At 36.8% G+C, this 17,095-nt stretch overlaps 1 protein-coding gene across 3 annotated transcripts in view; it reads left to right on the plus strand.

The window, feature by feature from the left end:
- The window catches only part of FGF14 (fibroblast growth factor 14), a 621,633-nt gene that overhangs the window by 474,426 nt on the left and 130,112 nt on the right, over positions 1-17,095 (plus strand). For 2 of the 3 annotated variants that reach the window (XM_061170732.1, XM_061170733.1), the window contains exon 2: positions 16,672-16,782. The exons of the other annotated variant lie outside the window; for it this stretch is intronic. In XM_061170732.1, the coding sequence (XP_061026715.1) occupies positions 16,672-16,782 (111 nt within the window). The remainder of the gene's footprint in view (positions 1-16,671; positions 16,783-17,095) is intronic. 3 annotated transcript variants of the gene reach the window in all.

Below are 17,095 nucleotides of genomic sequence, written 5' to 3' on the forward strand. Positions count from 1 at the left end.
TTTTCCCTCTGTAGTTGAAGAAGACAATGTCGACTTATTATGAATAAGTACCTCTGAATGCCTTCCCTTCCTGCCTCTTACCCTGCTTCTCTGGAGTTTCTGGAGGACTGACATTGTTAACAAAAGGGTTTTTACAAGGCTCATCTCCTCGTAGAAACAGCTGGGAGACAAAGTCTGAGACAGAAACTTTAAAAGGAAGCAGACCTCCGATATTTGCATCTTCCTTAAATAGAAGTAAACAAAGTATTTAACAGTACCATTTTCATCTGTTCTTACAGTTCTACCCATTGGGTGGAGGTCTCCCCGTAGTTCTGGATGTGAACGGGCAAAGTGGGTTTTATATACCTGCTCTGAAACACTGTTCAAAAGTATGAGCCTCAGCCCTGGAGAATGTATTGACCGGTCCTTGTTACCTGCAGTTATTTTAAAAATTTGCCCACTGTCCTGATTACTGCCTTGGCATAACACATTTAGGGAAGTGTTTCCTGGCTCTAAAGCAAATGTGTGCTAAAACATGGAAAACACCTCATTTCAGGCAAGGTTCCCAGTTTACGGCTCTACACTTTCTCATAAGAAAGCTAATAAAACTACACATCTGCTCTGATTCTTGTTTTCATGGTTCGTGCAATAGGATGCATCCCGACTCCAATGTTAACTTTCACTGAAGGGCTTTGGATGCTGAATTTTATTAAACAATAGTGCACTTTAATTTCAACAGGTGCCCTTGATTCTTTAATATCATAGCTTTTGTTCTGCTAAGTCTCAACTTCTGATAATGTAAGGACGACTGGAGAGCAACTCAATATGACCTGCTATAGGTTTGACTGGCTGTAAAAAGTCCTTGAGTCAAATAGTAGTTGTTTTTCAGATCCCTTAAATTTAGGGAATCCCATTTCTAGTTTCTGGAAGGAGAAGTGAATCATACTTTCTAGTGCTTTAACTGAGTGTGTTAAAGTTAACATATAATACTCTAAGCCTTAGACTTTTTTCCTACTTTTTCTCTTTTTCAGAAAATAGATTTTCTGTCTATTTGTTATATATATATTTTGAGAAGAGAGTTGAAATTTCTGACTATAATTTTAGATGTTTCTATTTCTTCCTCAAGTCCCACTGGTTTTTGCTTCATGTATTTGAAGCTCTGTCAGTAGATGCAGAAACATCCAGGATCATTATGGATTCTTAGTAAATTGACTTATTTATCATTAGGAAATGATCCCTCCTTATACATTGTAAGACTGTTTGCCCTGAAATTTATTTTGTCCTTTATTAATATCATTTGATTATTGCTAGCATGGTATATTGTTTTCTATCCTTTTACTTTAATTTTTAATAGCTCTGCTAAGGTATAAAAGATAATAAAATAATTTGTGTATATTTAAAGTGTACAGTTTTACAAGTTTTAATATATGCAGCCATCATCATACTCAACATTATCAATATGTCTGTCACCCCAGAAGTTTCCTTATGCCCCTTTGTACTGCCGACCTTCTGCTTCTCCCGGTCCCTTTACCACTCTCCAAGCAGTCACAGATCTGGGGGGGAAAAAAAGAGATTATCTCTTTATCACTGGTTTTAAGTACTTTCAATATGATGTGTCCTGGTGTAGTTTTCTTTATGTTTCCGGTCTTTGGAGTTAAGCTGTTTGGATCTTTGGTTTTATTGTTTTCACCAATTTGGAAATTTTCCAGCCATTATTTCTTCAAATATTTTTTCTTTCTTGCCCTCTTGACACTCTCCGCTGGAGTCTCCAATTAGACATATATCCAGTCATTTAAAGTTATCCCACAGCCCACTGAGGCTCTGTTAATTTTTTTTTTTAAGAATTGTTTTCTCTGTGGGTTTCATTTGGAATCATTTCTATTGCTGTGTCTTCAAGTTCACCACTCTTTTTCTGCAGTTAATCTAACTTGTCATTAATCTCATTCCATGTATTTTTTTCATTTCATAAACTGTGGTTTTCACCTATAGAAGTTTGTTTCGGGCTGGCTTTATATTGTCTGTGTCTGCACTTAACTTTTGAATGTATGGAATGTATACAGTTTTAAGGGCTGTTTGCATGTCCCTGTCTGGTATTCCAACATCTGGGCCAGCAGCTCTAGGTCAGTTTTGACTTATTGATTCTTCCCATCGTTATGGATCATATCTCCCTGCTGTTTTGCATGCCTCGTAATTTTCTTATTGAATTCCAAATATTTTTCACTTTACATTTTTGGATGTTAGATATTTTTTGTATTCCTATAAATGTTCTTGAGCTTATTCTGGGATGCAGTTAAGTTACTTGAAAACAATATGCTCTTGCTTTCAGAATTTGTTAGGTGAGACTGAAGCATTGCTCAAACTAAGCTAATCCCTTCCCCCCCATACTAAGGCAAGATGCTTATTTATACTCTGCTCAATGCCCCATGAATAATGAATTTTTCCAGTCTGACTAGTGGGAATAGGCACCGTGCCCATACTTGTGTGTGTGTGTTTGAGGCACTGTTACCTCTGTTCCTCGCAGATGATTTTCCCCAGTCTTGAGTGGTTTCCTCATATGCAATCTTTCATTAGTGCTCAGCTGAATACTCGAGGGGACCCTCTGTAGATCTTAGAACTTTTCTCTCTCTGTAGCTCTCTCCTCTCCCTGGACTCAGCTCCATCTCAATTTAGAGAATCCACTGGGCTCCCCTTCCTTCACTGTGTCCTGGAATATCTCTCAGCCTTTAAAGTCAGGCAATAGTAGAGCTCATCTTATTTCTTTCCCATCTTCCAGAGACCTCTGCCTTTCATTTCTTGGTGTCCGGTGTCTTGCAAAGTTTAATTTGTCAATTTTTTGTTGTTTCATGTGAGAGAGTATGAATGGTCCTCATTACTCTATCCTGGTCAGAAGTAGAAGTCATTTCAGCGTTTAAAGAAAGTCTGCATAATTATTAAGCTCTCTCAGATTGTGGTATATGGTTCATATAGCATTCACATTATTTTTCAGTCATATTTCCAGCATTGAAATTTGCTCATTATGGTGTTTGACTACAAAATGTTAGCAAATGTTAATAATACTCTTGGGCCTTTGTTCCTTAAGCCATTCAGTTACATTTGATTAGTCTCAAACTTTATGAAGAACATAGTGAGAAGCATGATTAATATTTATAATATGCCATTATATTTTGTATTATAATAAGTATAAAGTGGCTTCTGTGTTGAGCAGCAGAAAGTGAAAGGATTGCCTGGTAAAATTAAGCCGTGTGGGCTTCCCTGGTGGCGCAGTGGTTGAGAATCTGCCTGCTAATGCAGGGGGACACGGGTTCGCGTCCTGGTCTGGGAAGATCCCACATGCCGCGGAGCAACTAAGCCCGTGAGCCACAACTACTGAGCCTGCGCGTCTGGAGCCTGTGCTCTGCAAAAAGAGAGGCCACAATAGTGAGAGGCCTGCGCACCGCGATGAAGAGTGGCCCCCGCTTGCCGCAACTACAGAACGCCCTAGCACAGAAACGAAGACCTAACATAGCAATCAATCAATCAATAAATAAATCTTTAAAAAAAAAAAAAATTAAGCAGTGTGATTTTGGCCACATTATATGGTGAAATGAAAACTTTTTCTTCACTCTATGCTATCTGGGGGGTGTGTGTGTGTATGTGTGTGTGTGTGTCTTTACTGTAACAAGGTATCATAAGTTAAACATAGAACTTGTGAGTGTTTCAGATCCACCAGAGGGCAGACAGCAGAAGCAAGAAGAACTACAATTCTGCAGCCTGTGGAACAAAAGCCACATTCAAAGAAAGATAGACCAAAAAAAAAAAAAAAAAAGGCAGAGGGCTATGTACCAGATGAAGGAACAAGATAAAACCCCAGATAAACAACTAAATGAAGTGGAGATAGGCAACCTTCCAGAAAAAGAATTCAGAATAATGATAGTGAGGATTATCCAGGACCTTGGAAAAAGAATGGAGGCAAAGATCAAGAAGATGCAAGAAATGTTTAACAAAGACCTAGAAGAATTAAAGAACAAACAAACAGAGATGAACACTACAATAGCTGAAATGAAAACTACACTAGAAGGAATCAATAGCAGAATAACTGAGGTAGAAGAACGGATAAGTGACCTGGAAGACAGAATGGTGGAATTCACTGCTGCAGAACAGAATAAAGAAAAAAGAACGAAAAGAAGACAGCCTAAGAGACCTCTGGGACAACATTAAATGCACCAACATTCACATTATAGGGGTCCCAGAAGGAGAAGATAGAGAGAAAGGACCTGAGAAAATATTTGAAGAGATTATAGTAGAAAACCTCCCTAACATGGGAAAGGAAACAACCACCCAAGTCCAGGAAGTGCAGAGAGTCCCACGCAGGATGAACCCAAGGAGAAACACGCCGAGACACATAGTAATCAAACTGACAAAAATTAAAGACATAGAAAAATTATTGAAAGTAACAATGGAAAAACGACAAATAATATACAAAGGAACTCCCGTAAGTTTGACAGCTGATTTCTCAGCAGAAACTCTACAAGCCAGAAGGGAGTGGCATGACATATTTAAAGTGATGAAAGGCAAGAACCTACAACCAGGATTACAACCAAGATTCGATGGAGAAATCACAAGCTTTACAGACAAGCAAAAGCTAAGAGAATTCAGCACCACCAAGCCAGCTCTACAACAAATGCTAAAGGAACTTTTCTAAGTGGGAAACACAAGAGAAGAAAAGGACCTACAAAAACAATTAAGAAAATGGTAATAGGAACATACTTATCAATAATCACCTTAAACGTGAATGGATTAAATGCTCCAACCAAAAGACACAGGCTTGCTGAATGGATACAAAAACAAGACCCATCTATATGCTGTCTACAAGAGTCCCACTTGAGACCTAGGGACACATACAGACTGAAAGTGAGGGGATGGAAAAAGATATTCCATGCAAATGGAAATCGAAAGAAAGCTGGAGCAGCAATACTCAAATCAGATAAAGTAGACTTTAAAATAAAGAATGTTACAAGAGACAAGGAAGGACACTACATAATGATCAAGGGATCAATCCAAGAAGAAGATATAACAATTATAAATATATATGCACCCAACATAGGGACACCTCAATACATAAGGCAAATGCTAATGGCTATAAAAGAGGACGTCAACAGTAATACAATAATAGTGAGGGACTTTAACACCTCAGTTACACCAATGGACAGATCATCCAGACAGAAAATTAATAAGGAAACACAAGCTTTAAATGACACAATAGACCAGATAGATTTAATTGATATTTATAGGACATACCATCCGAAAACAACAGATTACACTTTCTTCTCAAGTGCACATGGAACATTCTCCAGGATAGATCACATCTTGGATCACAGATCAAGCCTCGGTAAATTTAAGAAAATTGAAATCATATCAAGCATCTTTTCCGACCACAGTGCTATGAAATTAGAAATAAATTACAGGGAAAAAACCATAAAAAACACAAACACATGGCGGCTAAACAATACGCTACTAAATAACCAAGAGATCACTGAAGAAATCAAAGAGGAAATCAAAAACTACCTAGAGACAAATGACAATGAAAACATGTTGATCCAAAACCTATGGGATGAAGCAAAAGGAGTTCTAAGAGGGAAGTTTATAGCAATACAATACAACCGCAAGAAATAAGAAAAATATCAAATAAACAATCTAACCTTACACCTAAAAGAACTAGAGAAAGAAGAACAAACAAAACCCAAAGTTAGTAGAAGGAAATAAATCATGAAGATCAGAGCAGAAATAAATGAAGTAGAAACAAAGAAAACGTTAACAAAGATCAATAAATCTAAAAGCTCGTTCTTTGAGAAGATAAACAAAACTGATAAACCTTTAGCCAGACTCATCAAGAAAAAGAGGGAGAGGACTCAAATCAATAAAATTAGAAATGAAAAAGGAGAAGTTACAATGGACACCACAAAAATACAAAGCATCCGAAGAGACTACTACAAGCAACTCTATGCCAATAAAATGGACAGCCTGGAAGAAATGGACAAATTCTTAGAAAGGTATAACCTTCCAGGACTGAACCAGGAAGAAACAGAGAATATGAACAGACAAATCACAAGTAATGAAATTGAAACTGTGATTAAAAATCTTCCAGCAAACAAAAATCCAGGACCAGATGGCTTCACAGGTGAATTCTATCAAATATTTAGAGAATAGCTAACACTCATCCTTCTCAAACTCTTCCAAAAAATTGCAGAGAAGAAACACTCCCAAACTCATTCTATGAGGCCACCATCACCCTGATACCAAAACCAGACAGAGATACTACAAAAAAAGAAAATTACAGACCAATATAACTGGTGAATATAGATGCAAAAATCCTCAGCAAAATACTAGCAAACAGAATCCAACAACACATTACAAGGATCATACACCATGATCAAGTGGGACTTATCCCAGGGATGCAAGGATTCTTCAATATACACAAATCTATCAATGTAATACGCCATATTAACAAATTGAAGAATAAAAACCATATGATCATCTCAATAGATGCAGAAAAAGCTTTTGACAAAATTCAACACCCATTTATGATAAAAACTCTCCAGAAAGTTGGCATAGAGGGAACCTACCTCAACATAATAATGGCCATATATGACAAACCCTCAGCAAACATCGCTCTCAATGGTGAATAACTGAAAGCATTTCCTCTAAGATCAAGAACAAAACAAGGATGTCCACTCTCGCCACTATTATTCAACATAGTTATGGAAGCCCTAGACACGACAATCAGAGAAGAAAAAGAAATAAAAGAATACAAATTGGAAAAGAAGTAAAAGTGTCACTGTTTGCAGATGACATGATACTATACATAGAGAATCCTAAAGATGCCACCAGAAAATTACTAGAGCTAATCAATGAATTTGGTAAAGTTGCAGGATACAAAATTAATGCACAGGAATCTCTTGCATTCCTATACACTAATGATGAAAAAATCTGAAAGTGAAATTAAGGAAACATTCCTATTTACCATTGCAACAAAAAGAATAAAATATCTAAGAATAAACCTACCTAAGGAGACAAAAGACCTCTATGCAGAAAATTATAAGACACTGATGAAAGAAATTAAAGATGATACAAATAGATGGAGAGATATACCATGTTCTTGGATTGGAAGAATCAATATTGTGAAAATGACTATACTACCCAAAGCAATCTACAGATTCAATGCAATCCCTGTCAAACTACCAATGGCATTTTTCACAGAACTAGAACAAAAAATTTCACAATTTGTATGGAAACACAAAAGACCCCGAATAGCCAAAGCAATCTTGAGAAAGAAAAACAGAGCTGGAGGAATCAGGCTCCCTGACTTCAGACTATACTACAAAGCTACAGTAATCAAGACAATATGGTAGTGGCACAAAAAGAGAAATATAGATCAATGGAACAGGATAGAAAGCCTAGAGATAAACCCATGCACCTATGGTCAACTAATCTATGACAAAGGAGGCAAGGATATACAATGGAGAAAAGACAGCCTCTTCAATAAGTGGTGCTGGGAAAACTGGACAGCTGCATGTAAAAGAATGAAATTAGAACACTCCCTAACACCATACACAAAAATAAACTCCAAATGGATTAAAGACTTAAATGTAAGACCAGACACTATAAAACTCTTAGAGGAAAACACAGGAAGAGCACTCTTTGACATAAATCACAGCAAGATTCTTTCTGACCCACTTCCTAGTGTAATGGAAATAAAAACAAAAATAAAGAAATGGACCTATTGAAACTTAAAAGCTTTTGCACAGCAAAAGAAACCATGAACAAGACGAAGGCAACCCTCAGAATAGGAGAAAATATTTCCAAACAAATCAATGGACAAAGGATTAATCTCCAAAATATATAAACAGCTCATGCAGCTCAATATTAAAAAAACAAACAACCCAATCAAAAAATGGGCAGAAGACCTAAATAGACATTTCTCCAAAGAAGACATACAGATGGCCAAGAGGCACATGAAAAGCTGCTCAGCATCACTAATTATAAGAGAAATGCAATTCAGAACTACAATTAGGTATCACCTCACACCAGTGAGGTGATAGAATTAGATAGAATGTGCCAGAAACTTCTACCAAGCATAGTACACAACAAACAACTTTATGCCTCAGATGTACAATCTAAAAGTTGAAGGTCCCAGCAGTGCCATCCTGAACTTGGAATGTGTACCCTTCAGAGGTAGTTTCTGGCACAGTGGCACATATCACCAGTGAGGTGATAGAATTAGAATTGGCCTCATCAGAAAATCTACAAACAAGAAATGCTGGCGAGGGTGTGGAGAAAAGGGAACCCTCTTGCACCGTTGGTGGGAATGTAAATTGATACAGCCACTATGGAGAACAGTATGGAGGTTCCTTAAAGAACTAAAAATAGAATTACCATATGACCCAGCAATCCCACTACTGGGCATATACCCAGAGAAAACCATATTCAAAAAGACACATGCACCACAATGTTCATTGCAGCACTATTTACAATAGCCAGGTCATGGAAGCAACCTAAATGCCTATCAACAGACGAATGGATAAAGAAGATGTCGTACATATATACAATGGAATATTAGTCATAAAAAGGGACGAAACTGGGTCATTTGTAGAGACGTGGATGGACCTATAGACTGTCATACAGAGTAAAGTTAAGTCAGAAAGAAAAAAACAAATATCGTATATTAATGCATATATGTGGAACCTAGAAAAATGGTACAGATGAACCGGTTTGCAGGGCAGAAATTGAGACACAGAAGTAGAGAACAAACGTACGGACACCAAGGGGGGAAAGCGGCAGGGGTGGTGGTGGTGGTGGTATGAATTGGGAGATTGGGATTGACATGTTTACACTAATATGCATAAAATAGATAACTAATAAGAACATGCTGTGTAAATAAATAAATAAATAAAATTAAATAAATAAAAAAAAGAACCTGTGAGTGTTTCAAGATGCTACAGTTTGCTTTCAGAATCTGTCATTCCAAAGGAGGTCTGCAGCAGTTTTTGCCATGGTGGTTTTCTTAATTAAAAATAATCCTGTAATAAGAAATAGAAAGAAGGTTGTTATTAAATATTTAGACACTGGCTGAGTGAGCATGGAATATTCTGGTAATTTAACATGTTTAGTAATATGTGCTTACTGCAACTATATTGCTAAGATTTTGAATAACGTTGCAATGGGGTGCTTTTCTAAGTGAGTTTCAAAGATAGGCTTCTTTCCGGAGCTTATAGACCCTGAATATTTGAAAAGTTCAGTGCTGCACCAGGAATCCCAAGATACCTAGGTCTGCTCAAGGTCTGTCTGCTCCTTGAAGCTTAGGGTCAAATATTAAACAAGATCTTCACTGCTTGCCTTCCTGTTAATGATCTTCTCAGACATTTCCCCAGGAAGAGGCTTTACCCACTGTTGTTTTCTTAATATATTTTACCTAGAGGGAATTTTTTGGCCAAAATAATTTTTGGAAAATAAGTTTAAAATTTTTCCCTTTCTAAACCCACATTTATCTTTATCTCAAGTATACTCTGCTCTTCTAATTCTTAAATAAGATACAAAAATGCATTTTGCTTTTAATTCCATTTAAAGCTTATGTATAGATTTAAAAAACAAACAGAAGGTGAATTCAGTTCAATAAATATTTGTCGAGCAGCTGTTCTCTGTAAAGCATAGTGACAGTCTATTTTGAATAATAATGATGCAAATTATCAAAAGATTTATAATCTATTTTCAGGCAGATAGACATGTAAACCCAATAATTTAACTCATGATTAATTGGCATAAAATCATATTACAGGTTCTCTCCTTCTCCCTTCAATAGACAGCAAGCTCTTTGAGAGCAAGAACTGTATTTTTAGGCCAGATTGTATCCCTAATACCTACAGGCAAAGGATCTTGTAGGCAAAGGTGGAGAGGCTATTGTAGGCTGTAGAATCTGCAGTTAAAATTCAATAGACATGGTAATGCATTGGATTGGGGTGGTGGATTCAGCAACTATTCTGAAATGGCTGAAACAAGGTTCCCAGAGGGATGGGGCTCTGGAGGTAGCATGGGGTCAGTGCCGGAAGGAAATTGAATGACATTCTCAGAAATTAACAGAAAGATATAGCATATTTTCACACCTTTAGTTTTATCATTTTCCTTAGTGCCCTTGTCTCACCCTCTTTTTCAGCTCTTTAGAAGAGTTCCTTGGCGTGGTTTATTTTTATGATTGGACTATATGATAATTTATGACTGGATAAATTATTCACAATACTATTTTCTGCTACTAGGAGTGCCAAAATCTAATTAGAGCTACCTCAAAAAATATATATTCCAAAAATTGCTTTTTACCCTGTTAAAAAAATATATGATTTCCCATAGCTAATAGAGGAGTGACATTTAAGAACCTACGCAGATAGAGAATGGACTTGAAGACACGGGGAGGGGGAAGGGTAAGCTGGGACGAAGTGAGAGAGTGACACTGACATATATACTTTACCAAATGTAAAATAGATAGCTAGTGGGAAGCAGCCGCATAGCACAGGGAGATCAGCTCTGTGCTTTGTGACCACCTAGAGGGGTGGGATAGGGAGGGTGGGAGAGAGACGCAAGAGGGAGGGATATGGGGATATATGTATACATATAGCTGATTCACTTGTTATACTGCAGAAACTAAAACAACATTGTAAAGCAATTATATTCCAATAAAGATGTTAAGAAAAAAGAACCTATGGTGATAATTAGTACTGAGATTAGTATGTGTGTATATACATTTATGTATTTGCCATATAAAAATCCATGCCATATTGTACGTTTTTCAATTTAAATAATGATTTACATTATGTATACATTATTCTATGAGTTATCCTGATTTCTCTTTTGTCAGTCTGCACATTTTATGAAAATAATTTGTGACAGTGATTGATTTAAATGAACCCACTTCTGAGAAAGTGATTGTTTCAATTAAAAATGTTGGATATTTTTTCCCCTGTACCTGAAGGCAGCTGGACTGATTTGCATTCCTTTCAGTTCTAAGTGTTGAGGCTAATATATTATGAAACATCTTTTTTTTTCCTTGACATACATGCACATTAGCTTTCATTATTTCTATTTTAATTAATATCAGAGAGCATAGTTAGAGTTTCACTCAAGGAGCATCCTCAGAACATTTTTAGTAAAATGTGCAGGCACAGTAAATACAAAAGACAAAACAAAAGGAAGAGGATAATTAAGACAGGCTAAGTTTTCATATTTTCTTAAGCAGAGTAGATATTCTGAATGCATAAGTATTTTAAAAGAGAATAAAGAACTCTTAACAATTTCGTAAGTTGGAAAATATTTTGCATTTTTTATATGGCTAACTAAACTATAGGTGTGGGACTTCAGATATTTTTATTCATCCTTCAATTATTAATTGAGAGTCCAAGTTGTAGGAGTTTGGGTTATATCGGTATTGCAAATAAGATCATTGATTTTGTAGCACTTTGTCCCCAAACCTTCTTATCCCATTAGTTTAAAGAAAAATGTGAACATGCACCTCAATATAAGTTTGTTTCACACAAGCAATATTTCCATTCTTTTACATCCTAAGACATAATATTCATTTAGGGTGAGGTTCCATTCTTATCACAGTAGATGTATTTCAGATCGTCTTCTAAACATTTTTTAAATCTTTTGGCTGACTTCATGTGAGATTTGAATAGATTATCATTATTTCGATACTTACTTCCATGCTTATTTTTAACCACATAATCCATGTAGAAGATATGTCATCTTTGTTATTTTCTTCATGTTAAGCTTTTGCTTGCTTTTTTGTTTTTTTGTATCACCTTCGATCCATACTACCTCTGGGATTTTTTTCCCCCTACACTATCCTAACTTTAGTTAAACTAAATAATATAACTTATCAGCCCGCTTAACCAGGAGCACATAAATTTCAACATACTGTAAAGCATTCATCGGGAGCAGTGACTGAGAGCCAGGGTCACTGGGCCAGCCCCTCAGCATTATGGGATGCCCCACCTGCCTCAGGTACTTCAAGGACCTAATGTGACACGTGACTCTGAAGACACTGATGTCAATTCATGTTAAGTATTAGTGAAGCTTAAGTTCTTTCTCATTTTTGGAGATAAGAAAATAGTAAGTTCTAACACTGGGTCTTCATACGCTGCAGTGCACTGTCCTACAATCCCCTTGGCCAGGAGAGGCCCTCCACTTTGGACGCTGTTGCTTTAAATTGCTGCACAGTCTGGGTCCTATCCATTCCGGCAGTTATGTGAGATTTTCTTGGTCCTTTTTTGTCAACTTTTCTCTCACAGAGTCATAAAATAATACATGTAAGTTATCTGGCCAGCACATATTAGACGGAAGTTGAGACTGGTATTGAAGGAGAGTGAGAAAATGAAGGGTTAGAGCCTTCTATTCACAGTAGATCTAGAAGATGAGTCGTACCTTTGTGTGACTGCACGTAACTGATGTGGTTGTGTTGTCAGTAAAATTGTCTTGTTTTGTTTTTGCTGTGATTATTTGGTTGCATACTTTAGGCTTAGGGAGAAAGCGTTTTTTTATTTGTTTGTTTTAATTATTTGAAAGACTGACTTTAAGCTATAAATAGCCACATTGCACAATGGCCAATTATATAAATAAGGATCACAGTAAAGGTTTTAAGGACATGTGATTATGTGCAAAGAGACAATATTAAGTGGAATTCTTGAAAAGTTGGGGCAACCAGTTAATCTACAACAGTAATAGGTGTTTAGTTTACTTGCATATATGTATGCAATATTATTTGCAAGTAGGTACAAAATGCTATTTTAACTCATTCTTTCTCAAAGGCATTAATAGATTTATTAAAATTTCTGCATTTGCATTATAAAATTAGCATGCCATCATGATAGGATATTTTGCAAATAATAAAATATTGAAAGATAAATATTCCAATAACCATCAAAATAGAGTTAGATTTAACATTTTGGCATATTCTCCCCCACTTTCTCTATGGATAGTATTTTTTACATAGTCATGCTCGTGTCATATATACATATGTTGTTACACAAAACTTTATACCACACTGAGGATTTATTTTTGGGCTAGAAGTGCAGAAAGTACAATTACCTGATCAAAAGTTGTGGACATTTTTAAGGCTTTTCCGTGATTTCTGTCTTAGTTTTCATGTTGTTGTTCCAGTTTTCACTTTTACCTGCAATATGAAATTACTGGAAAATTACACCTTTGTCAGTATGCATTCAAGAAATATATACTGCATAGCTCTCATTTATCTAGACCCAGGAAACGCCACGGTGAGCAATAGCGTACATTTCAGTTTTCCTTATGAAACTTACAGTCTAGGTTGGAGACAGACATCAGTCATACAAGTGCACAAATAAATGTGGAATTAAAGTTCTGAATTACAGAGCAGAATGTTAACGTCCGTTTAATCTCAGTGGTGGGTGCATGGATGTAGGTTGTGTTGCTTTCTCTATCTTTTAATGTATGAATAGTATTTCCAAATGAAATCATTTTGATGTTTACAAAATGTTACACCTGTAAAGAATGCTGCCATAAAAGCATTCCAAGGAGGAGTCTGACCTCTTCTGAGGTGTCAGGCAAGTGCCCCAAAGGAAGTACTGATGGAGTCAAACTTGGGAAGAAGAAAAAGGAGTAACTAGGCAAAGACACGTGCACGTGGGGTTGTGTGCACAGGTGCGCAGGGGAGCCTCTCTAGGGAAGTGGATGTATTTGAGACACGTAAGGTTAAGGGAACAGGATAAAGGTGGGAGATTATGGGATCTTTGTAGGCAGCCCACAGTGACCCAGGTTGGGCTATGCGCTGAGGATGGCGTGGGAACAGTAGAAACCAAGGTCGGGTAGATAGGATGGGGCCCCACTGCTGCAGGGTGTGAGTAATTCAGCGGATATTGGAGAGTGGCTGCATATTTCCTCATCTGATGGATCGGAACTGGCATACTGCAGGTTGTAAGGCCACCTAGGAGAGGCTACTGGGGGCTGAACTGCTGCTGGCAGTGAAAATAGAAAAAGGGAAAAGAGTGAAGGAGATTTTGAAGACAGCATCTGTAGGAATTGGGCAACCCATTAGGTGGAATAAAAAAGGCAAGCATGGTGTTGGTCTTAGGGGGTTGACACTGTTGACATCAGTGTCAAGTCAGGAGTTGACTTTTGGCTGAAGTTGGTGGAGACGGGGGAATTAAAGTGAAAATGATACTGTAGGAATTTAAACGTATACAGTATTAAATTTATAATTTTGGTGAGGGTTTTATGGGTAGAGATTTATTGGAAATGTAGCCAATGGCAAAGTAGGGCAGATCTTAGAAGAGATTTTCAAGAAATTTGGTCATTTCTAACTTTATGTTATTGCTTTATATTATAGATTCAGCTCCAAGTATGCAGGGTTGGGGGTTAGACACAGCTAGAGATAATCTTCGAGAACCTAGTTTAAGAAAACAGATGAGTTTGTATTTTATTTTAAGTTTTTAAGATGGTTTAATTCGATTGTTCGATTTTTACAGGCCACATAATTTAGTAGTTAAGTGGGCAGGATCATGTCAACCCCAGCTTTGCACTTATTAGTCATATGCTCTTTGTCAAATTAATTCATTGTTCTGTGTCTTCACTTTCTCATCATCAAAATGGGCTTCCTATTAAGTAAGTTGTGGTGAAAATTCAATGAGTCAATCCTGGCCCCTGAGAAGAACGCGGTCGATGTTATTACGGTTTCTAAAACAAACAAACAAACAAACAAATAATGTGAAACTATGTAAATAGATATCAATTTGGTTTTTCTTGTCTTTAAATAAGAACTCAAAAACACAATTTCATGTTTTACTTGTACTTTCTTATCAGACATGAGGTGTGATGACAAATTAGGCCCTTAACCTAATGTCCTTCAGGTTCACTTCTGTTGTCACAAATGGCAGGGTTTCCTTTTCTTTTATGGCTGAATAATATTCCATTGTGTATCTACACCACATATTTTTTTATCCATTCATCTATTGATGGACACTTAGGTTGTTTCCATGCTTTGGCCACTGTGAATAATGCCTCAGTGAACATGGGGGTGCAGATACCTCTTTGAGATCCTGATTTCATTTCCTTTGCATGTATACCCAGAAGTGAGATTCCTGGATCAAATGGATCATATTTCTATTTTTCATTTTTTGAGGCACCTCCATCCTGTTTTCCACTGGGACTGCACCTATTTTACATTCCCACCAACAATGCACAAAGGTCCCCTTTTCTCTACATCCTCTCCAATGTTTGTTCTCTCTTATCTTTTTGTTAATACAAAAAACAAAAGAGAAGGGCTCTCGCTGTGTACGTGTGAAGGGACTTGCGGGGGTTATGGGTCTTCTCACTGCCTTGCCTGATGTACTTAATTCAAGTGCAGAAGATATAGTTGCTATGATATAGGATTACTAAAAATAAGTGATCCAGAACATAAAGGTTTTGCAGAAAAACTGTCAATCTCTAAAATGCTCTATATGTTTTCATGGCAACTAAGAATCCCTACCCTTGTCCGCGCCTTTGTTCCCTTCCTTTTCTGTGCTACCTGTTTTCAGTGACAAGCAAAAATATGATGCAGCAAAACTAGGAAAAGTCCTCAGTACTTAAAGGGTCAGTAGCCCAGCTAAGTCTTATTGGATGATGGGCAGATGAAGGCACAAGAGTAATTTTTTTCACTGATGCACATCTTAGAATTATGTGATTTTTAAAATTATATACTACAGAGTAAGGAACATACATGACACAATCCTAATAATCACGTAGATGTTTCTTTTCAAAATCCTACTCTTCCAAAAACACCTGTATTCTAACATGCTTGATCACATGAATGCTGTGATTTTCATGTATTATTTTCCAGGTTTTCTTCAACATCATAGTATCTTTGAAGAAAATCTGTGTACCATGGGGTCATTTTTCAAATTCAGATATACATAGAAACAGATGCTCTCACTTTCTAATTTCTCGAGAACTAAACATAAGGCTGAGGATATTCTGTTTTGAATAGCTTTTTGTGTTTGTTTTTGCATGTGGTTTTTTTTGTGTGTGTTCAGCTGTTTGCAAGTCCATCATTTTATGATTGATTACAGGATGCTTTGTTTCATCATTCTGTAATATCCTCCTGTTTTGACAGCATGATCGCATTTGCATGTCCTTTTCAGGGGTGGTGGAGAGATGCCAGTTGCCATTGCGGGGATTCTGATGTCCCCCATCAAATCTAGTCATGAGATGAGGATGGCCTTTGAAAAGCCACATGCAAATGTTTAAGAAGCCTTTAACAAGGTTTCTTAAAGCCAGAAGTTTGCAAAACTCTTGTCCTGCCATCCTGAATAGTATCAGTTTAAACTATTAAGCTAGTTAGTTTAGGACTTAACTAATAACTAAACTAACAGATTAAGCAGTTTAATCGTTTAACTAACCAACCATTTAAATACACACATATCAGTTTCATAAAATGACCTATTAGCTTCAGCTGACGACTGCAGTTTCTTCACCTTCTGTGATTAGCATCTTCCAGGTTTGAGAAATACAGAGGCATCTGGGAAACATAAAATAAAAGGTGCTATGTCCATAAAATGCCCTCTTACTTCTGAAAAAGAAAGAAAAGAAACAGAAAAGAAAAAAGAAATTCAATTGTGACACATTGTGAGGCTTATGACCACTATGTTTGCCTTTCAGATCCCCAGCTCAAGGGTATAGTGACCAGGTTATATTGCAGGCAAGGCTACTACTTGCAAATGCACCCCGATGGAGCTCTCGATGGAACCAAGGATGACAGCACTAATTCTAGTAAGTGACAACCTCAGGCCACCAGTGAACACAATTGGTAGAAGATATGCTGCTACTTAAATGACTTTTAAAAATACACTTGCAAATATTGGGTTATGTTCATTCATTTTTACAAATGTTACACAATAGAGTGACATTGACAATTTTACTTGGACCACATGGATGGAAATATTCATAGAGACACAAAAGAAACCTGTCAAAAAAAAAAAAAGAAACCTGTCATTTTAAGAGACGTATTAGTTAATCTTTTCAGGTTTTTTTTCCAAACAATTGTCATATCCAGCATTATTGTTACTTTAATCTCATTATCATC

Source organism: Eubalaena glacialis, chromosome 16, assembly GCF_028564815.1.
Source record: "Eubalaena glacialis isolate mEubGla1 chromosome 16, mEubGla1.1.hap2.+ XY, whole genome shotgun sequence".
NCBI lineage: Eukaryota > Metazoa > Chordata > Mammalia > Artiodactyla > Balaenidae > Eubalaena > Eubalaena glacialis.